Consider the following 23,700-nt stretch of genomic DNA (forward strand, 5'->3'; position numbering starts at 1 on the left):
CACCTGTTGTCAAGTACAGCCTATTTAAGTTGTGTTTGTCACATTTGTCATTTGCACACTGATGAAGGCCGGATGGGTGAAAACGTTTTGTGCGCTATAACAAAACTTGAAAATAAAAACAACAATATTCCCAGAGTGGCGGTCCCTACCTCCTTTTTTTTGCAACTGAATTAATGTTGGACTACGCACCTGTCTGAGCGCAGTGGTTACCCCCTTTCTTTTTACCAGAATAGAATTAGAGACATAAAACACAAGTATTTAAGCACAAGTTCCTGGCAAATGTGCATCACATTCCTATTGACATACAGACACATGGACAGCACTAGTCGCTGCACCAGCCACACAGTACAGACATACAGACATGAGTAGTCGCTGCACCAGCCACACAGTACAGACATACAGACATGAGTAGTCGCTCCACCAGCCACACAGTACAGACATACAGACATGAGCATAGACGCCCACGTAATAGAGCAGACGATGCACGTGCTCTAGCACTATTGAACTTGGGGGAGCAAGTTATGATCTTGCTCCACCACTTTTTGATCATATGAAAAATATGATATACCCCCCCCCCCCCCAATATATAAATCTAACCATAACTATAGTCTATAACTATAATCAAATTAATAATACGCAATGACACTTAATAGCAAGTTTTTAAGTTTCCAAAGATTGCGAACCCCCCCCCCCCTGCCCCATTATGGTTTGATCCAGTACCTCCCAGGCAGCGCGTAGACCTTCAGCACACAGCGCTGCAGTCTGGCTGCACGGCTGCAGCGGGTAGGCTGAGTGTAAATCAAATCCCACAGAGTGTGTCATAATATTGGTGGCAGGCAAGCAGGCTTTTCCAGTAAGTTGTTCAAATAAAAGGATTATGTTAGACATAAGTTACTATTGAGTGGTAGTAGAACTTCTAACGGTTCTACCACGCAATACAATAAAAGTGTTTCACGGTCCCGAATTGCGATCTGGTCATACGGTTTCCTCGAATAAATAATAATAACGTTTCCCTCTCTGGTTGGCGTTAGCTTTAGTGCTAGCCGCTAGCTAACGTTATCTAGATATGTGGTGTGAGGCACTGTGAGCTGGATGACGTTGACTTCATTTGCAAACGTTAACGCTATCTATATAGCAGACGAGCAGGGCCGTATTAACGACGGCCGCGGCCCGTGGGCCTATAGTGACGATGTCATGATTGTGGCACTGCAGACTCAGGGAGGAGGCAGAGAAGGAGAGAAAGAGACACAAGATTTACAGGTAATGGAAATATATCTTTTTTCTCTTTCTTATTAAAAACTTGGCCTATTTGAAAGGAGATTGATTTAATAAAAATGAAATGAGCGAAAAATCAATATACAGTGTATATACAGTATATATATTAATATATTATTATTAATATAGTAATTGGCTATCATACTGCAATATAAACTGAGTTTTATAGTGAAAAGAGCAGCTTTATTGGTCAAGATTGAAGGCTCTATATTGCAGGAAATTGCACGTACAGGTTCATTAAATAAAAAAAAAAATCGGCCATGGAAAAAGTCGCGCCGGACCCCCTCCAAACCACCCCTTGCCTGTCAAAAAAAAAGAAAAAAAAAAAAAAAAAAATTGCACCCCCAATCTCAACTATAACTAGGCGGCCATGGACATGAGTAGTCGCTGCACCAGCCACACAGTACAGACATACAGACAGGAGTAGTCGCTGCACCAGCCACACAGTAAAGACATACAGACATGAGTAGTCCGCTGCACCAGCCACACAGGACAGTAGTTCAGGACAGTAGGTCCTTCAACACCCAGAGAGGAGGCCGTTTGGACACACATCCTGGTCTTTGTCCAAGCACACCGCTGCTCCTGTTAATGAGTGTTAGCTCTCAGCCAGAGACACTCTGGTGGGGAGAGGAGGCCCGCTGGGTCCTGGCATCGATCGTTCTTCATGGTTTAACTCACCGTGCTCTACTAACCTCTCTGTTTCTCTCTGTCCCTCTCTGTTTCTCTCTGTCTCTCTCTCTCTCTCTCTCGTCTCTCTCTCTCTCTCTCTCTCTGTCTCTGTCTGTTTCTCTCTGTCCCTCTCTGTTTTTCTCTCTCTCTCTCTCTCTCTCTCTCTCTCTCTCTCTCTCTCTCTCTCTCTCTCTCTCTCTCTCTGTCTCTCTCTCTCTCTCTCTCTGTCTCTGTCTGTTTCTCTCTGTCCCTCTCTGTTTCTCTCTCTCTCTGTCTCTCTCTCTCTGTCTCTCGCTCTTTCTCTGTCTCTCTCTCTGTCTCTCTCTCTCTGTCTCTGTCTCTCTCTCTCTCTCTCTCTCTCTCTCTCTCTCTCTCTCTCTCTCTCTCTCTCTCTCTCTCTCTCTCTCTCTCTCTCTCTCTCTCTCTCTCTGTCTCTCTCTCTCTCTCTCTCTCTCTCTCTCTCTCTCTCTCTCTCTCTCCTCTCTCTCTCTCTCTCTCTCTCTCTCTCTCTCTCTCTGTGTGAGCAGGACTACCCGTCGCTACGTGGGAGTGTCAGTCACCTCCTCGGCAACGACATAGAGGCGGAGTCAGACCTGGAGGACGACGTTAGCTCCACCCTCCTCTCCCCCAGCGGCCAATCAGACGCTCAGACTCTCGCTCTGATGCTTCAGGAACAGCTCGACGCTATCAATGAAGAGATCAGGTGACCTGTCACTCACACACATCAATAAGTATGAATATATTACAAACAAACAGCCGTGTGTTTTATAAACCTTTCTTCCTCTTCCTTCTCAATGTAGTACATTTTCACTCGTACTAATTATGTATTAATTACTAATGTATTAATTATAAATGGTAAATGGTGCATTTATATAGCAGCTTTTATCCAAAGCGCTCTACAATTTGTTCCTCACATTTGACCCATTCACTCACACATTCACACACCGACGGTGGAGGCGACCATGCAAGGTGCCAACCTGCTCATCGGGAGCAGTTAGGGGTTAAGTGTCTTGCTCAAGGACACTTCGACACGCTGCCCGGGAGGAGCGGGAATCGAACCGAGAGCCACCGGATTGCAAGACGACTGCTCTACCTCCCGAGCCACTGTCGCCTCCATCTCAATGTAGTGTATTGTCACTGATGCTAATTACATATTAATTACTGATGTATTCAAACATTCAGTATGTCTTTGCCTTGAGGCCTTGAGGCTCTGTGTGGCTGGTACCTGATATACATATGTGTCACGTCTCGGGGTATTGAACCCAATATGCAGATAACGAGCAATGGTAGACAGTAGGGGTGGAACGGTACGCATTCGAACCGTACACCGTTCGGTATGACCTCCACGGTTTGGGGCGTGTGTGTATTGTTCGGTTATAACGTTAGCCTCGAGCTAGGCTAACGTTACGTTAGACACGAGCTAACTAACTTTAGCTGTGAGCTAACTAACGTTAGCCGCAAGCTAACTGTGGAAACGCTCACAGCGAAGTGACTCCATGACACAAGTTCCATTGGTGGGGAAGGGGGGCATATTGACGAGGCTTGACAACAGAGGTTCAAAGATAACTGTTTGTGTTCAATATGTATGCTATGTAAGATTGTACATAAGAACAGGAAAATAGCGTTGGTAGCGGTATACGCCCCAAATTTGTACGAAGAGGATTTCTTCACTACACTAACCAATGCAATGTTAGACATTCCCGATTACTCATTTATAATAGGTGCAGATTTTAATGCCATCTGGAACCCAAGGATGGACAAATCTTACCTCGCCTTTTCCAGCGAACAAAAGAATTCATCTAAGGCATTAAAGGATTGGTAGAAGATTACAGGTGTAAATGACTTATGGCGATTACTTAATCCCACAACCCGAAAGTACTCTTGTCGATCTGCGAGACATAACACATTATCCAGAATAGATTATGTCTTTGCATCACAGAGACTATTTGATAATTATGAAGTGGAAATGATACCCAGATCACTGTTATTTACTCCTTAAAGGAACATTTGGTATACTATCCTCCCAAGCCCCAAGATGGCGATTTAACTCGATGCTGCTTAATAACAAGGAATTCATTACACAACTCAAAGAAGCTCTTATAGTATTCCAACGGGAGAATGCAAACTCGGTGCAAGACCCCAGAATATTATGGATGTCGGTAAAGGGAATGATCAAAGATTTCACTGATAGCTTTTCCTCCAAAATGCGCAAGAATCAATGCACAAAACTGGCTGAGCTGGAAACGCTTTACTCAGCGTTATTTAATTCTCTAAAATACAACAACTCAACTCGACTAGAGAATCAAGTTAACGTACTAAAAATAGAGATCAATGCCATATACAGACAACAATCGGAAATACAAATACGCAGCACAAGACAACAGCAGTACTCCCAAGGTTCTAAACCTAGTCACCTATTAGCCATGCGATTGAGAATTAATGCAAAATTTGCAGATATAACTACCATTAGAGCACAACAAGTACTTGAAACAGACCCTGTAAAAATAAACGATACATTCAAAGAATTCTACTCCGACTTATATAAATCAGAAACGACCTTCGATCAAAACAAAATGGACACATATCTTAATCAAATTATTCTCCCTAAACTTTCAGAGGATGACGCTAAACAGTTAGAAACACCGATCACACTAGAGGAACTCAAGAAGGCCATAACCGCAATGCAAAGTGGTAAGGCTCCTGGAAGAGACGGTATCCTATCAGAAATGTACCTTTCTTGTTGGGACATAATTGGACCCTTATTACTAAATATGATCTTATACTCAGTCAAGGAGGGGAACTTCCATAAGAATGACAATATTGCACTCATAACAGTCCTCCTTAAAAAAGACAAAGACCCCAACGAGTGCGGTAGTTATAGACCTTTAAGCCTCCTCGGAACCGATATCAAACTGTACTCTAAGGTATTAGCCATCAGATTACAAAAGCATATGACGTCTTTAGTTCACCCGGACCAAACTGGCTTCATAAGAGGCCGCCTGATCACTGATAACATAAGACGAATACTGCACGTACTAGATGCCGACAAGGATGACACCATACCTAAGGCGATGCTGTCCCTGGATGCTATGAAAGCCTTTGACAGGCTGGAATGGTCGTATCTATGGGCAGTATTAGAAAGGATGGGGTTAGGAAAAGGATTCATTGATATGATTAATGTAACTGAGGGGTTACAAAACCCTGACTGTATTAACGATTGTGATATATTAAACCACTGCTAGTTATGTACTTTAATTACTGGCCAAACAGTACATCAAATATTGATGGTGAACACTCACACAAGAACACGGCATTGACACAGAAATTCTATTGGAGGGTTATTTATTATTATTAGGCAACGTTAGGTTACAGATTGAGAATTAGGGTCGCGCTTATATGGCGAAGAATATACGTAAAGTCCGTCAAGAGCATAAGTCAATGAGAATAGTAGGAATACTATGATGGGTCTAAGCTGACGCCACCTGTTGTATAGCAATTATATAGGGCAACACCGGTACCAACTGGAGACACTGGGTTCCCTCCGGGGTGTAAAGCCGGGAGGGGTAGAGGAATGTTCGGGTACCCAGTCTGAGTCAACGAGGAATAAAGAGGCTCCAAGTACAGGAGCCGGTGCTTGTACTCCCTTGATCAGCAGACAAAGCAATAGTTGTAATCCAATATGCCCGACAGCATTGACGACAACCAGCCAGCCCCTTCCACGAGGCGGGCCCGAATGGTAATCCTCACGAGGTTAAATCCCAAACGACAGTGGAATCAACGGTGCTCTTCTCCGGTGGTCACGGTCCCAAAGCAATATAATCCAACCAGAAATGGTTCTGCAATCGCCGGTGCCAATTCTCCTGTGTACATGTCCAACGGTTCTCGCCTAGGACTCCTCGGGTGTGGGCACGTATTTAGGCCGCACCGCCTGGATAAGTGCACTAGCTAAAGACACGACGAACCGATGGGTAATGCTACATACGGAAGAACTGTGGCCGCACGATATACAATAAATGATCGACTATTACTTCACATTAGATTAAGTCGAACTCAACGTTACTGCGTTAAACTCTGACACTTTAACATTCTATTTGCACGCGGTTCTCAATGCTCTATTTAGATGCAAGGTTGCTCACTTCACTGCACGTTGACTCGTGGTGAAGGTATTACTAGTAATGAACGAATTGCTGCTGTTTACACCTGCGCCGTATTTATACCTAAGTGAATATCTAGTCCCAACCTCAGTTCTTGTCTCGTATTACTACGCAGACTCTGGGCATGTACTGACATGCCCGGAGTTGCCTTTGAACTTGCCGTTGGGGGCTTGGTCGTTGGCGCCTGGGGCCGCTGTCCAATAGGAGAGCGAATATTACTCTGGTCTGTACGCAGGTAAAGGGATATTCCGTGTATATATATAAATAATATACAAAGTATATCAAACGATACATATATATATTCAGTTTAATCTGGCCCTTCACAACAGCCGCCTCCTAATTAGTCCGCACCTAATTAGTTAAGGGAGACAGATTAATAGTCTAGTCAACTGCTCAATGTCTGTTGTGAGGAGTAGGTCAATCTACAAAGTCAGTGGGTCATGGTCGTCATCAGGGGAGTCAGGGAGCCTCGGCAACTCTATCAGCCTCGCCACGGGTCGGGTGTAGGTCCGCCCCTGGACAATAACTTCTGCCGCTCTGACCTTTCCGTTGGCACCAGTGATCACTTTGCCTACGCGGCCGGCCGGCCACGCAGCTCGGGGTAGTGACTGGTCTATGATCATAACGACTGTGTCCACTTTTAAGTTGTCCCTGTCCTTGACTTGCTTCTGACGGGCTGGAAGGGATGGTAGGGAGCTTAGGAGGAAGCGGGCCTGAGACTGGTTGATCTGTGCTTGGCTGTGTCTCCACATCCTCCGTCTGTTCCTCTTGTTCGGTCTGTACCCCGTCTGAGGAGGGGCCGGTTCCGGCCGCTCCATCAAGAAGTCGTTTGGGGTGCTGGGTTCGAGGTCAGCTACGTCGCTTGGAGCGCAGCTGAGGGGGGTGGAGTTCGGAACTCCCTCTTCTTGGGCCCACGGTTCTCTCACAGGCCTCTCGTCTAATGTCAATAGCCTCTCAACGGGCTGTACGAGAGAGTGGCCGGTGTCGCTCACCTTTGTGTGCAGGCAGCGTGTAGACGTGGGTTGACTGTCAAGTCCGTAGAGGGGGCCCTGGAGCGTCTACCCCAGTCGGGTCTGAACCGCGACTGGGCATCCTTTGGGTCCGATGTGGGCCGCCTCAATTGGGAGAATGAGGTCCGCGTGGTCGGAGCCTATGAGCAGGGTCGGTGTGGCGCCGTCGATGAGCGGTATAGGTAGTTGACGTAGGTGCACGTACTTTGCCATCAGCTGTGGGATGGGGTAGTTGTAGCTTGTTAGGCCTATGTCGTGGCTGGTGAAGGCGTTAGTGATGCTATACTGCTTCTCGGGCTGCTCGACCGCTGCTATCGTGAAGGAGACATTTTCACCCTTTATGGTCTTCCGGTCTCTTCTAATGGTACGGATTGTCATTGTTTCTTTGGCACCCCGCAGGCCCAACTGGGCTGCGGCGGAAGCGAGGAGGAGAGTCTTTTCAGACCCATCGTCTAGGACGGCGTAAGTGTCCAGGACCTTGTCCTCGTAACTCAGGAGCACTCTGACCACTTTGATGAGCATTCGGGGGCTCCCGCTATGCTGGTCTATGTGGAGCACTCCTGTTGGTGGGTTGCCTTGGATCTTCTGTAGTGGTGCCGACTCGCGGTAGTCCGAGTAGCACCGTGACTCCCAGTGTCTGCTGTAGCAGTCAGGACACCAGGGGGGGGGTCCAGGACTGGTTTGTGGTGACACCGCCTCGGCCTGATACATCACCGTGACGGGCCCACTTTGGTTTCCTGGCGGACGCTTGTTGCTGTCGTGCAGGACCTCCAAGTGGGCGCCGTCGCACTTGCTGCATTTCTTCTTTAAACGGCACTCAGCTGCCATATGGCTGCGCGCGCAGCGGAAGCAGCGGCGGTTGGCTTTGATCCACTGACTCACCTCGTCCGCGGTCAGCTTCTTGAAAGTGTCACATTGAGACAGCCAATGTTCCTCTTCACAGTACTGGCATACAATCTTCCACTTCTCCTTCACGTGGGTGTTGTGGCTCGTCTGCCGTGGCTCAACCTCGGCTTGGTGCATAACTGTCACGGACCGGCGGTTGTCATTGAACCTCCGCGGTCCATCTCTAGGGCTAGAGTCACTCCACACGAATGTGTCCAGTCGTAGACTGCTGACCTCCCTGGCGAGGAAATCAGCTAGGTCTAGGAGGGATGCTTCTGGGCCGTTGGGGTCGCGGTGGTCTCTCTGCCGCCGAAAACGCTCTTGGCGGGCTGGAGGGAGCTTCTCCAGTATTCGCTCCACATTAGAATTTGCATACAGTTCATGTCTCCCCTTCTCCTTTTGGGACCCCAGCATCCCCACGAGGGATTGTACCTTGATAGAGAGGTCATCCAGTGCTCTATTGTCTTTGGCTGGGGGGAGGCGGTCGATATCCCGCATTTCTTGGATCACGTAATCCCATATGCGTCCATAACGCTGGTCGAGGGCCACTAGAGCCGCGGAGTATGGGGTGCTTGAGTTGGAATATGCCAGCGCTATGTTATGCGCTCTGGGCACCTTGAGATGCTTGAGGAGGATGGCATATTTGTACGACTCGTCGGGGACGTCGGACATCATAGTCTCCAAACACATGCGTAATTCCGTGTACTGTGCTCTGTCCTCGCACGTAAAGTCTGGGAACGTCGGTGTGCCAAGGTACGATACCATGGATGGCTGGCACATTGGTGAGCGTAGGGGAAGAGGCCTCCTGGGCGAGTCTCCCCGTACGTGTGGTCGTGGGTTAGTACTTGGTGGGTACCAGAGGCCGGGTCCCCAGGTGCTGTTCCTCGGTGCTGACTGTACGTCAAACTCACCCGTGAGTTGGGTCGGGGGTTTGTAGTGCAGTGACTCGGGGCTGGGGTCGGGGCTGTACTGGGCCTCTTGGTCCAGAGTACGTTGCTGCTGGTGGGCTTGACATTCCTCCTCTTCCTCTTCCTCTTCTAGGTCCTGGAGTCTTCTAGTCAGTCTTTCTGCGACGTAGGCCGGTTCTTCCCGGTGGCTGGGTCTCGTATGGACCGGTCGGGGAGGGGGGTCGGAGACGTAGACAGGTTCCTCCTGTTGGCCGGGTCCCGGGTCGCTTTGTCGGGTAGGGGAAGGTGCCCTAGACCCTTGTCGTGATGATCTCCGGGAGCTCCGTGCGGAGAGAGGGGGTGTCGCCCTGGCAATCAATTGTTCTATCATCTGCGCCTGCAGCCGGTCGCGCTCTGCTTCGCGCTGGGCATTGGCGGCGTCGCGCTGTGCATTGGCGCGGTCTCGTTCGATGTTCTCTTCCGTCTGAAGGCGCCTCTCCTCCAGTCTTATGCGGTCGTTCTCACTCCTTTGTTGCGCCTGGAAGCGCTCTCGTTCGGTTGCAGAGTGTTCGCGCTCACTAAGGGCTTGCGCTTGGAGTTGCGCGTGAAGGCGCTCTCGTTCCGCTGCAGAGTGTTCGCGCTCGCTTAATTGTTGCGCCTGGAGGCGCTCTCGTTGTTCGCGCTCGCTCAGGGCTTGCGCTTGGAGTTGCGCGTGGAGGCGCTCTCTTTCCGTGGCGGAGTGTTCGCGCTCACTAAGCGTCTTTGCTTGAAGCCGGTCGCGTTCACCCTGAAGTCGGTCTCTTTCGGTGGAGGCTGTCAGTGTAGCGATCAAGGCTTGCGCCAGTATCTGGTCCGCCTCGCTGGGGGATGACACTGACGGAGGTGATCGGGTTCTGACAGGGCTTGTTGGAGATCTGTTCTCCTGGCGCGCTCCGAGGTCTATCTCCTGGGCGCGGTTCTCTTCTCTTGGTTGTGTGTCGGGTTCTATCCCTGGAGCACTTTCTTTATCCTGGAGCGCTCCGGGGTCTATCCCGGTGACGCTGTCTGGAGGTATAGTCATGTCATGTCCCACCTGGTCCCCCCCGTGAGCTGAGTCAGTTTGGTCTGAACCCACTGGGGTCTCTACTGGCAGGGTCGCCAAGTCGATAGGATTGGACATGCTTTGACTATCCGCTTTATCCGTATTTAACGTCTGTTTAGATAAGCTAGGGGGTAGAACGAAAGCGAATTCCTCCAGATAGGGAGGTGGCTGACGTTTGCGCTGCGGGCGTTCTAGCTTGGGAGAGCCGCTTGGGGAGTGTTCACCGCTGGCCATGGTTAATATTAATATTATATTAAATATTACACTGATACCATCCGGCTCGAAGGACCAATTGTAACTGAGGGGTTACAAAACCCTGACTGTATTAAAGATTGTGATATATTAAACCACTGCTAGTTATGTACTTTAATTACTGGCCAAACAGTACATCAAATATTGATGGTGAACACTCACACAAGAACACGGCATTGACACAGAAATTCTATTGGAGGGTTATTTATTATTATTAGGCAACGTTAGGTTACAGATTGAGAATTAGGGTCGCGCTTATATGGCGAAGAATATACGTAAAGTCCGCCAAGAGCATAAGTCAATGAGAATAGTAGGAATACTATGATGGGTCTAAGCTGACGCCACCTGTTGTATAGCAATTATATAGGGCAACACCGGTACCAACTGGAGACACTGGGTTCCCTCCGGGGTGTAAAGCCGGGAGGGGTAGAGGAATGTTCGGGTACCCAGTCTGAGTCAACGAGGAATAAAGAGGCTCCAAGTACAGGAGCCGGTGCTTGTACTCCCTTGATCAGCAGACAAAGCAATAGTTGTAATCCAATATGCTCGACAGCATTGACGACAACCAGCCAGCCCCTTCCACGAGGCGGGCCCGAATGGTAATCCTCACGAGGTTAAATCCCAAACTACAGTGGAATCAACGGTGCTCTTCTCCGGTGGTCACGGTCCCAAAGCAATATAATCCAACCAGAAATGGTTCTGCAATCGCCGGTGCCAATTCTCCTGTGTACATGTCCAACGGTTCTCGCCTAGGACTCCTCGGGTGTGGGCACGTATTTAGGCCGCACCGCCTGGATAAGTGCACTAGCTAAAGACACGACGAACCGATGGGTAATGCTACATACGGAAGAACTGTGGCCGCACGATATACAATAAATGATCGACTATTACTTCACATTAGATTAAGTCGAACTCAACGTTACTGCGTTAAACTCTGACACTTTAACATTCTATTCGCACGCGGTTCTCAATGCTCTATTTAGATGCAAGGTTGCTCACTTCACTGCACGTTGACTCGTGGTGAAGGTATTACTAGTAATGAACGAATTGCTGCTGTTTACACCTGCGCCGTATTTATACCTAAGTGAATATCTAGTCCCAACCTCAGTTCTTGTCTCGTATTACTACGCAGACTCTGGGCATGTACTGACATGCCCGGAGTTGCCTTTGAACTTGCCGTTGGGGGCTTGGTCGTTGGCACCTGGGGCCGCTGTCCAATAGGAGAGCGAATATTACTCTGGTCTGTACGCAGGTAAAGGGATATTCCGTGTATATATATAAATAATATACAAAGTATATCAAACGATACATATATATATTCAGTTTAATCTGGCCCTTCACAACAATTAAAGTATTATACAAAGACCCATCGGCCATGATTACAACAGGTACAATCATCTCCAAAATCTTTCCGGTATCACGCTCAGCCAGACAAGGTTGCCCTCTTAGTCCCAGACTATTCAATCTATCATTAGAGCCTTTAGCACAATATATAAGACAATCCCAATCCATAGAACCAATCGTAATCAAGGGCACACAACATAAAATTAGTTTATATGCGGACAACGTAATATTGTTCATGCAAAACCCCAACACCACATTGCCTCATCTGCTCAAGTTGATTGAGAACTTTGGGGATTTATCGGGATTTAAGATAAATTGGCCGAAGTCGGCTTTCCTTCCACTTAACACCCCTGCAAAAAAAGATATAACCCTCCCAGGAGAGATACCGATGGTAAAACATTTTAGATGGCTGGGAGTGGAAATATTCCCCACCATAAGACAAACGGTGAAGCACAATTACACAAAAATCCAAAACAAAATCAAAGACGACCTTGATAGATGGGCAAAACTTAAAAACACAGTACAAGCACGGATATCAATAGTTAAGATGGATGTACTACCTAGAATCAACTTCTTCAGTTCAATGCTACCGTTACCCCCTCCAGAGGGTTACTGGAAAAGATTACACTCCTCCACATACAAATTTATTTGGAATAACAAACCACCACGTATAAAAAGATCCACCGCACAGAGAAATAAAGCAGATGGTGGCATGGCATTTCCAGATTTTTTCCAATATTTTAAGGCGTACACATTAAGACCATTGACAACATGGTTTGACCCCCAAGCATTAGTATCCTGGAGAAAATTAGAAGAAAACATAGTAGCTCCACATAGACTGAAGGACATAGCATACACTAAACTACCAATCAAGCACTGTGAACGGAAATTTGGCCCCATAATTACTCATGCGATCCGGATATGGCGTGAATCACAAAAAAATAATCCTAACCCACATAAATGGCACAATCATACTCCCTTATTCAATAACAATGCACTCTTAATTGAAAAACGACCTATAAGATTCCCTATATGGGAAGAGCAAGGCATACACTCATTAGGGGATGTTTTTAACAAACAGGGTTTTTGTAGTTATAAAGAAATACGCAAAAAATGTAATCTCACCAAGTCCACATGGCTTTTTTACATACAGTTACAGCTATGTTTGAAGTCTCACGGTGTTCCATTAGACATACCAATTGAACACCACAGATACCACAAATTCTTCTATGAAAGAGAGACATCGAGAGGTTTTGTTTCAGATTTTTATCATCAATTACTAACGTCCTCGTATGAAACCCTCCAACTAGACTCTGCCTGGAGGAGGGATATACCAGACCTGGAAAATGACTTTGATTGGCAAGGAGCCTGGGCAAATGTCCGACTTACATCAAGGAACCCGGACCATCAACAAATCAATCTTAACTATATTCACAGGACATACTTGACTCCTATAAGACTGTGCAGAATGGGTCTTAAACAAGACTCCAAATGCTCCCAATGTACAAATGGGGACGAAGGGACATTTATGCACATGTATTGGGACTGCCCACCAGTTAAGGCATTCTGGAAAGATGTGACCCAACAATTATCAAAACTCGTATCTTGGAATATACCTGTACACCCCTCGGTATTACTATTGAATGATGTTTTTGAGTTTGCAGTAAATCCACAGCTAAAGAGATTGGTTTTATCGGGTATCACAGTAGCTAAAAAGCTGATAGCATCACGCTGGTTTCAACCGGAAAAAATTTGCCGGAAAGTTTGGTTTCTTACATATCTCGATGTGATTTATCAAGAAATATCTACAGCAAGAATTCTGGGTCTCAATGAATCCAAAATGTCAATGTGGTTAGAAGTGGTGGAGAGAATAAAAGCTAGCTTATAATGGTAGTGTCTGGTTAGGTGCGAGGGATAATGGAGGTACTACCCAAGGTGGGGTCCGGGAGGGGGGGGTTCGAGCTGGAGCATATGTGTGTAGGTTTTTAGATAACAGGTATTAGGGGTATATCTTATATAAGACAATTAATTAAAATGTGATTTCATTGGATGTGCTCTGACAATTAATGCTTGTATATCTTATCGTGTGTTGTCATGTTTGTTTATGTGTTTGTTTAAAAAATAATAAAAAAATTAAATACAAAAAAAAAATAACGAGCCAGGAGACTAGAGCGTGGGTGAACTGTGCGTCTGTATTGCCAACCCATAACACGACATCATAGTTTACATCCTGGTCCCTGCTGAGACGTACCAACTCCACACATCACTGGGGGGGGGGTTATATAACATTCTCCATTCCCTTGTACGTTAACATCTAATTTTTTTTTTAGATAACAGGTACAACATTCCTTAGTGCAAATTATTATTAATACAAGAAACCTCATAAACGTCCTTATTTAAAACCCTAATCATCTTTTCTGTGACTTTTCCTTTTTGATAAGAAAGTCTAGTGCATGGGGGGGCGGCTAGGTGGCGCAGTGGGCAAGGCGCTCGCCAGGGGCGGAGCTAGGGGGTGGCTACCTGGGCTCAAGCCCCGGATGTATTCTGAAAAGCCCCGAATCTATTTTAAAAAAAATAATTTTTTTTTTTTTTTTTTTTTTTTTTTTTTTACAGTTCATCATTGTTACATGAAAATATGTTTGCACCAGATTTAGCAGAAGCTCATTTCCATCTGTGGTCTATCCAGCTGCTAACTGTATTTGAGTGAGTTAAGTCTTGGTGTTATGGTAGACTCAGACCTAAGCTTTAAATCACAATCAACAAGTTGACAAAAACTTAATTCTTCCACCTTAGAAACATAGCTAAAGTATGGCCATTTATAAATCAAAAGGACGCTGAAAACCAGATCCATGCCTTTATCTCAAGCCAACTCGACTACTGTAATGCACTCCTTACCGGCCTCCCGAAAAAATACGATCATAACTATTTTATTGCAATGCACTATTGCATTATTTTATTCTATTTTACTAACTATTTTATTGCACTGCACTATTTTACTTTGTATCAGTGAATCATAGACGCCTGGCCATAAGAGCATTCGGAGCATCTCTGCTCTCCCACTATTGAACTTGGGGAGCAAAGGTATGCTCTTGCTCCACCACTTTTTGATTATATGAAAAATATGATATATCCCCCCCCAATATATAAATCTAACCATAACTACGTTATGGTTAACTGAGTTTTATAGTGAAAAGAGCAGCTTTATTGGTCAAGATTGAAGGCTCTATATTGCAGGAAATTGCACGTACAGGTTCATTAAATTAAAAAAAAATCTGTCGTACCACCCCTTGCCTGCCAATTTTTTTTAATAATAATAATAATAATAATACAAAAAAAAAATAAAAATAAAAAATAAAAAAAGGCCCATCTGGGCTAAGCCCCGGATCTCCTACAATCCTAAATCCGCCCCTGGCGCTCGCCACTAACGCAGGATATGCTGGGTTCGAGCCCAGCTCTCGGCGTTGCTACCAGCTTGGCTGGTCGTTCATACTAATACAATTGGCAGTGTTAGAGGGTGGGAAACTGGTGGGTGGGGATCGGACGTTGTGGACAGCGACTCCTACAGGTCGGTTGGTGCGCCTGCGCAGTAGAATCAGGAAGCGACGAGGGCGGCGTGTCCCTCCCACGCAGACCCTCGCCGCTGAGAGATTGCGCTGTGCAGGTGAAAAGATGCGACGGCTGCCTCCTCGTGTACCGGAGGGGACACGTGATGCAAGGCGTCGTCCACATTGCAGCCGACCTGTGGGAGGCATGGCCTAACAGCGTTCGAGACAGGGGAGGGTAGAATTGGACAATACGAAATTGGGGACGGGAGAAAAAATTTAAAAATGGGGAGAAAAAGTAGATAAAAAAAAATTAAAAAAAGTCTAGTGCTGGTTGAGCATATGCATACTTTATGTTGATGGCCTTTGTCTATAATGTGGCCACAAAAATGAAAAGGTTTAATTATTTTGTTTGTTTGCACTAACTTAATACTTTGACAAATGTTGCCTATATTTTTCAGTCAGTTCGGTCTTTGTGTGCCAAACATTATTTAAGGCAAACCGCTGTAAACCTTTTTTTTTTACCAAATAAATGAGAAGCATGTTTAAATCGGCAATGCCTCCCCTCTTGCTGTACCAACATCTCTCCTAGCTCTAACTGGTCACTCTCAAAATGATGTGCCTGATGTCAAACTGCCTCATTCTTTTAGTTTTTGCATGACTACGACCTTGAGAATAACTGAAAAGTTGGATTATTTTAGGCTACATATCTTATGCTGATGTATGGTATTGATTAAATTGGTTAAATTAAACAACGTATACCGAACCGAAAACCGTGACACCAAGACCGTGATAGGAATAACCGAACCGTGGATTTTGTGAACCGTTCCACCCCTAGTAGACAGGTCTTATTCAAACCCAGTATGGGTATATTATTTAATGAGAATAGAGTAGTCAGGTATTCAGGCAGAGGTCGATACACGGGGGGAGCACTCGTACAGTCCAGGGGCGTGCGCGGGACAGGAGAGTCAGACAGGCAGGAGTCGATACACGGGTACAGGGTAGTCAGCCAGGCAGGGATCAAGACGGGAAACGGCGAGGAGAGTTGTCAGGCAGGCAGGGGTCAGAGCACGTCTTATCGAGAGCCAGAGATCAGGGTGAAGAGCCAGGTATAGGACTCCGGGGAAGCAGGACAACAAGGGTTAGACACGGTCGAAAGAACAACGGACTAGACGACTATACGAGAGCAGAATAACACGACTAACTGGGGAACACAAAGTTACGATCTGGCAGCCTCATGACATCTGGGGCGGGGTTATATTACTAGGGCTGACCTTCGAAGCTTTTTTTGGCAATCGAAGCTTCGGGGCCGAGCTTCGATTTTAATTCGAAGCTGCGTTTTTTTTAGTTTTTTTTATAATTATTATTTTTTCTTTTTTTATCTTATGTTGTGGGACTTGTACAGCACTTTGGTAAACTTTGTTGTTTTTAAATGTGCTCTATAAATAAAGTGGATTGGATTAATGAATTAAGTAGCCCCTTTCGTGACTGAGCCAACAAGGTTTCACTCGGCTGTGTGATTTAATTCAAGGTGGATCGCTGTTGTCGTTTGAACAACTTCAGATTTCATGGGAACTACCAATCCCCCAAATCAAGAATGTTTAAGATGAATGAAGTAAGATTTAGATTATTTGAAATATGGCCTGTGTAGACTAAACTATGCACAGAATTATGTCAGTCTACAAGGTCCGGATTCTACATGGTCCGGCAATGTAGACCTTGTAGACTCCACTACAGACCAATTATCAGTGAATGTTCATGCATTTTTAAGAAGGGCTACTTCCACAAAAAAACAAAGAACTCACCAAAACATCTCAGTAGTACCTTATCTAAATGTTCTATTTCATATATGGAGAAACGCATTTTAAAAAATTTGAACTAATAACAAAAGGTTTTCTTGCACTACCAGATACAGGAAAACTACCAGTCCTACTAGGGGAGGACTCAACAAGCTGTGAGCTAGCAGCAGCCTATGTTGCTGCCTGCCATAGACTGAGGGACAGTGAGTGACAGTCACCTGACATGTTTATGCCGTAATATTTTATGTTCTATTTTATGATGAAAATGTTTGTATATACTATGACATTAATATGTGTTTTGTAATCCATGCTTTGGCAACATGTACAAGCTGCGTCATGCCAATAAAGCCACTTGAATTGAATTGAATTGAGAGACAGAGACAGAGAGCGATAAGAGATAGAGAGAGAGGGAGAGAGAGACAGAGAGAGAGGGAGAGGGAGGGAGAGAGAGAGAGAGAGAGAGAGAGAGAGAGAGAGAGAGAGAGAGAGAGAGAGAGAGAGAGAGAGAGAGAGAGAGAAGCCAGGTGGGAACTGTGACACTATGACATAACTCTCTCAGTGCTCATTAAAAAGTGTCTGGGAAAGTACAGATAACAGATGAAGGCGGTGCCAGCTCACAGTGAGTCTTCTGTTCTGAAGTGTCGCTGGATTATGAGTTCGAGACGTTCCTGAAGAAGACACCAGTTCTCTAGTGCAGACAGTTCCAGCCCAGAGGTCTCTGCAACTGACCGTGTCGAGCGGAGAAGCCATAATATTCGGACCCCAACTTGTCATTGGTGGATTCTCTATACATGTGATGGTTAACCGTCTGTAGTGTGGTAGTGAAAGGTTAACCTTGTCTAGTGTGGTAGTGAAAGGGTTAACCTTCTGTAGTGTGGTAGTGAAAGGGTTAAACCATCTGAATGATACACAGCTGACTTACTGAATGAATGCTGATATCCTGCTTTACTGACGTATGTCATTATTCTGATTTGATTTAATTTCAAATCTTTATTTTAAACTCAAAATACAACTGAGGTTTCCCTCATTTACAGCCATGTCGATGCAAAAAGAAGGCATATAAAATCATAAAATCACACAGCATATAAAATCATAACAATGAGACAAGTAAAGATAACAATCAATTAAAACACGTACAACTTGATTGACAAAGGTTGGAGATCAAGGTTTTAAACTCTGCAACAGAGAAGAGAATCTCAAGATTTAAGGACTGTTGGAGTTCATTCCATGAGCTAGAGGGGCATCATAGTGAAATGCAGATTCACCCTGTTCAGAGCAAACTGGACCTTAACTCATTCTGCACCAGTCACGAGAAAAGTCGGTAAGGACTCTATATATCCAATCTTGCGTTGATCTGATATTTCTTTCTACCGCGATCGAAGCTGTCTGTGTGGAATGTGTTGTGCTCTTTGCCGTTGGCTGCGGTGTGGGGGGGGGGGGGGGGGGGGGCGAGCGCCCCCCTACGAGGGCCATTTCATGTATGCACGAGAAGACACAATAATGATAATCTAGCGTTGATTTCAGGAAGATTCGATAATCAGGGCGAAAAATGACAACGTGATAAGTGTATTCCACTAAAGAGCTATTATCGCGTCTTTTCCTGGGATTACTAAGAATCACCAAAACTATACTCATATTCAAAACGGTATAAAACGGAAATGTACGGATGAAAAAACAATCTGTTTTGTGCATGTTGACTGGAAGCAACTCACTGACAATCGACGGGTGTATTAGACCCATAGCTATAATATAATATATATTTTAAGCACTCGCAAATTTCGCAGTCTCCCCATTGATTAAAGCGATGGCGCTCTAGCGCCCCCTGGCACCCCGCCCCCTGGCGCTGAATGAGTTAAGGACCAGCCAGTCACTAGAACGACCTTTCAGAGCCGGCCGTGTTTTCCTTTTTATCCCCTTGAATGCCCAGCAACCACTTCAATGTTAACGCTAATATCGCCTAATCTATGTTTTAAATTATGGCTATGTGTCTAATCTGCCCGTCGCATTATCAATGACCCATTTCCAGTCAACATTGTCGATGCGGATTGTTTTTTTATCGGTTCATTTCCGTTTTATAGCATTTTGAAAAGCCCTCGTTTTCAAGAAGAAGAAAAAAGAATCCCTGATAAACGCTGATGTACTGTAATATTCTAGAACGTTGTCATTTTTCGGCCTATTTATGAATCGTTTTCAAATAAACGCTAGATTATCGATAGTATATTATGTGTACGTATGCACGCTGGTGCTGCAAGCTGTAAATCGATTATCTTATTTCCTGATCACTCGCACAGTCAAAACAGCCATATCACATATAGGGGGAAAGCTTATATCTCCGTGAAAACAGGTCTGATTATCCTAAGACTGGTAAAATAGATTCCTTACCTGAGATCAGATGGTATCCAAATGGATTATTCCAATTCTTGATCGACCATTCCAAAAATCGATCCTTTTATTGATCCCACGCGTATACTGTAAAACAGCAGAGTCCGGGTTTTTTTCCGCATGCATTTTCATTGAGTCCAATCCAAAAGGGTGAATTACCATCTGGGAGACGATAGGGGGCGCTTTCTTCCACATCTGAGCGCCTGGGGTGGCTGATTTACCAACGGTAGACTCGGTTGATGAAATATGAATTCAGATCGCTAATCAACCCGAGAAAACTCGGGTTGGGCATTCAAAGTGTTAAGGACCAGCCAGTCACTAGAACAGGTTCCATAGGTTCCAACATTCCATTCCAATATTGATATAATGATATCCTGCTTACTGACGTAGGTCATTATCGTGTTGTGACCTGTAATATACTGTGTGTGTGTGTGTGTGTGTGTGTGTGTGTGTGTGTGTGTGTGTGTGTGTGTGTGTGTGTGTGTGTGTGTGTGTGTGTGTGTGTGTGTGTGTGTGTGTGTGTGTGTGTGTGTGTGTGTGTGTGCAGGATGATCCAGGTGGAGAGGGAGTCTGCAGACCTGCGCTCTGATGAGATCGAGTCTCGTGTGAACAGCGGCAGCATGGACGGCCTCAACGTGACACTCCGCCCCCGCGCCCTGCCCAACTCCGCCACCGCCCAATCACTGGCCTCCTCCTCGTCCCCGCCCACAAGCGGACGCTCCACCCCCAAACACAACGCCCGCAGCGCCAGCCACCAGCTGGGCATCATGACCCTGGTCAGAGAAAACACGTTAATAGGGATGTTCGATATTGGCTTTTTTATCGATATCCGATATACCGATATTGTCCAACTCTTAATTTCCGATACCGATATCAACCGATACCGATATATGCAGGGTTTCCCCCCCCAAAAAAAACGGAATAATTTCAGGTAATTAACATTACATATCTCTTGTTGTGGAATTAACACAACATTATGCATACTTTTGACAATAAATAAAATCTGAATTTGTTCTTACTTGCTTGCCTGGGTAAATAAAGGTTAAATAAATGTAAAAAAAAATAATAATACATTTCTTTTTAAACCGATAATTTCCGATATCACATTTGTATACCAATATCGGCCGATAATATCGGACATCCCTACACTACCACACTACCAAGAGGTTAACCCTTTCACTGGGACAATACAGAAGGTTAACCCTTCCACTGCCACACGACAAATGGTTAACCCTTTCACAACCACACTACAGAATGTTAACCCTTTCACTACCACACTACAGACGGTTAACCGTCTGTAGTATGGTAGTGAAAGGTTAACGTAAGGTTATGTATATAACCAAGTTCTATGAATTATGGTGACGCTCAGCGTCAGTCTGCACGCACTTCACTTCGTGCACGAGCACTGAATAAAGGATTCCACAATGTACCTTTACATCCCAACATTCGTCTGGCCACACCCCTATCCGCTTACCTTCATAAGCAGGTGTGTGGTCACCTACTCGCCTCCTTCCCAAACTTTCACCACAAGGTGAGATCAAGGACCGCAGTGGCGTCCTGACGCTGAGTGTCACCATAATTCATAGAACTTGGTTATATACATAACCTTACGTTCTATTTCATTATGGCTCCGCTCAGCGTCAGTCTGCACAAGAGGAGCTGAGCGGGAGCCAGAAGCTCGACAAATGTACCCCGCTGAGGCCCCCCACAACCATCAGACCGGGGAGGACCGAGCCCCCCGACCCTCCCTAATGGAGGATACCCTCCCTATTGGAGGACGGGAGGGAGACGGATCCGACCGTGCGAAGAGGAACTCAAGCAACTCAACGCACAGGGTGAGCAGATCGTGGCTTGACCCCACGACTACACACACGCACAACCCGCATGCCACCAGGGAACGAATGGAAGGAACAACCCTTGTTACTGCCCCCAAAATCACGGAGTCAAGAGCAAACTCAACCCCGTGGCAAGGCCGTAGCAGCGGAGCGCGAAGGAAGACCCAGACCCACTGAAGGGACTGGATCCCCTGGAAAAAGGGGGCCCGGAGAGGTCAATGACGCCAGGCATCAAGACCCCACCAGGCGGTCACTTAGTGACACCGCCCCCCACATCGCCAGCGTATTCGGACAGGGCCCCTCCAAGAGTGGGCCCTTTCCCCCCATTAGTACACCGCCTGGCACACTGACCCTGCAACACAGGCAGTCAGCATGGCCATAAAGCATTCAAAAGGTTAACCAACGGAAGCAGGCAGCGCACCGGGGAAACCAGGCAGCAGGCTGTATACCCGAGCCTGGAGCACTGCGGACGAGACAGGTGCCAAAGGGGTCAACTGAAAACAGCCCCCCCGGCGGAAGGGGCGTATGCTGGCATTGTTGCGCACCATGACAAAGCCTCCATAAAAAAAACCCACCCAGAGGGGTCGAGGCAGAGAAGGCTGACACGATTGGCAGACGTCATGAACGTGCAGGGGCACACTCAACCGGGTAACCCGGGAGTTGACTCTGCTCCAACACACCAGGGAATCAACCACCCTCTTGGTACCACATACGGTGGTTGTTCCTATAACCCCTCAAGAAAAAAGGGTTATCCCAGGCCTACGGTTTCAACAAAACATTACTTCGGACCGGGCCCGGCGGCTCGGGAAGCACACAGGGTTACCAGAGGAGGTCCAGAAGACCACCCCAACAGCCCCCTCTTCGCCATGCGTGAGAGAGGAGCGAAAGAAATGAGAATCAGCCCCTTATGATAGTGCCAGGTACAACGTGTACCCAACAAAGGGTCTCCATAACGCCTAACCCTGTGACACCCGGGCCGACCCGGCATTTTGCCCCCCGAAAAAAGCACAAGTCCCTCAGGGTACCAGAACAGCAGATCTGCATCCCCGGCGGACAACGGGTTAACTGACCTGGACCAGCGCGACCAGAACCAGTCCCGTGCCCTAACCACGCCGACATGCCCACTCCAGATGAGGGGGTAGGTATGTGTGTCGATCTAAAACATGAAAAGAGGGCGCCACCCAGACGGTCCCATTTGTACCGCGCTCAGTGGCCCACCCCAAGGGCGTGAGACCCCTCTACCTATGTTCTGATCTATTCCGTTAACATCCCCCAGATATGAACGAGAATTCATCGAGACAACCTAGTAAACTGCCGCTCGGAAGAGACAAAACTCCATCCCAGTTGCCCTATAAAAACGCTGTTTTAATAACGAGCAACCAAGGCATACTAGCCCCCTGCCTGGGAGAACGACACAGAGCCGTCGTGCTTCATGTTCTTTCCTCTTTTTATTTAAAAAAGAAAGAAACACAGACTGACATGAATCCCACGTGACGCAGCTGAGGGTAATTTTTTTTACATTTTTACATCCCGCCACCCTTGCCACAGGGAGGAGACGGAAATCCCCAGAGAGACTTCCCACGCGAGCTGTATAGATTGAAAAGAAATATTGCAACATTGAGCTATGTAACACTTGGGTCAGGGCTCTCCGAGGAGGAGCCACTGAACCAATACACACTCAATAATCGAATTGAATCGAATACACACACAATAGAGCAGAACTCCTTTTTTTGAAGTTCTACTCACCTTGACAATCTGAGGAGGAGGCTCTGAACTCTGAGGAGTCTCCCTCACTGGGAAGGAGAGTCCGAACTCACAGAAGGCACTTCTCCCTGAGGAGGAGCTTTGTGAGGAGGAGCTCTGACAACTCCCTGAAACAGATCCATAACATGGACCTGAACAACCCACGGAAATCTTACCAATAGAGACGCGCTCAGAGACGTACTCTATGGCGGGGGAATTTCCGCGGTGCACACGCCCAATCTTCCAGGGCATGGGACCAGGAAACTCCCCCCCCCCTTACCCTGTAACGTGCCGAACAGCAACGTGACAGGAACCTTGAAGGACAGGTGACACTGGCACAATGACATTGACTGCACTGCACTAGTCCGTACTGGATCTCTGCACACTTCACTTTATATATATATATATATATATATATATATATATATATATATATATATATATATATATATATATATATATATATATATATATATATATATATGTATTTTATTTATTGATTAATCCCCCACTGCACTGTTTTCGTTTCTTGTCTGTGTTGGTGTTTGTTTACTGTGAAAAAAGAAACCCTCACCCATGATACGATGTAATGACAAATAGAGCATGACACAGTCATAGCATGCTACAATTTTGCTACATGAAGCATCTAATAGCCTCACATAGCTCATGCGCTAACCTGCTACCTGAGTTTTACTAAGGAAAAACACAGAACAGAGAGGGCCCCTTTAAGAGCCCCGGTCCAGACTTACACATGTGCTTCTGTGGGCCAAACCTAACCCAGTTGTAGATCACAACGACACACACAACCCTTCATCACAACAAAAAATGGCAAAAGTACACTC

General features: G+C 46.2%; 1 protein-coding gene across 1 annotated transcript in view; it reads left to right on the forward strand.

The window, feature by feature from the left end:
• Positions 1–2,471: 2,471 nt before the first annotated feature.
• The window catches only part of LOC311247740 (liprin-alpha-4-like), a gene marked incomplete at both ends in the record, with an annotated part of 47,869 nt that continues 26,640 nt past the window's right edge, over positions 2,472–23,700 (forward strand). The window contains 2 exon segments of the mRNA XM_084338744.1: positions 2,472–2,647; positions 19,828–20,056. Of these exon segments, the coding sequence (XP_084194870.1) occupies positions 2,472–2,647; positions 19,828–20,056 (405 nt within the window).

This window comes from Notolepis coatsorum (genome assembly GCF_963971535.1).
Source record: "Notolepis coatsorum genome assembly, contig: SCAFFOLD_1416, whole genome shotgun sequence".
Taxonomy (NCBI): domain Eukaryota; kingdom Metazoa; phylum Chordata; class Actinopteri; order Aulopiformes; family Paralepididae; genus Notolepis; species Notolepis coatsorum.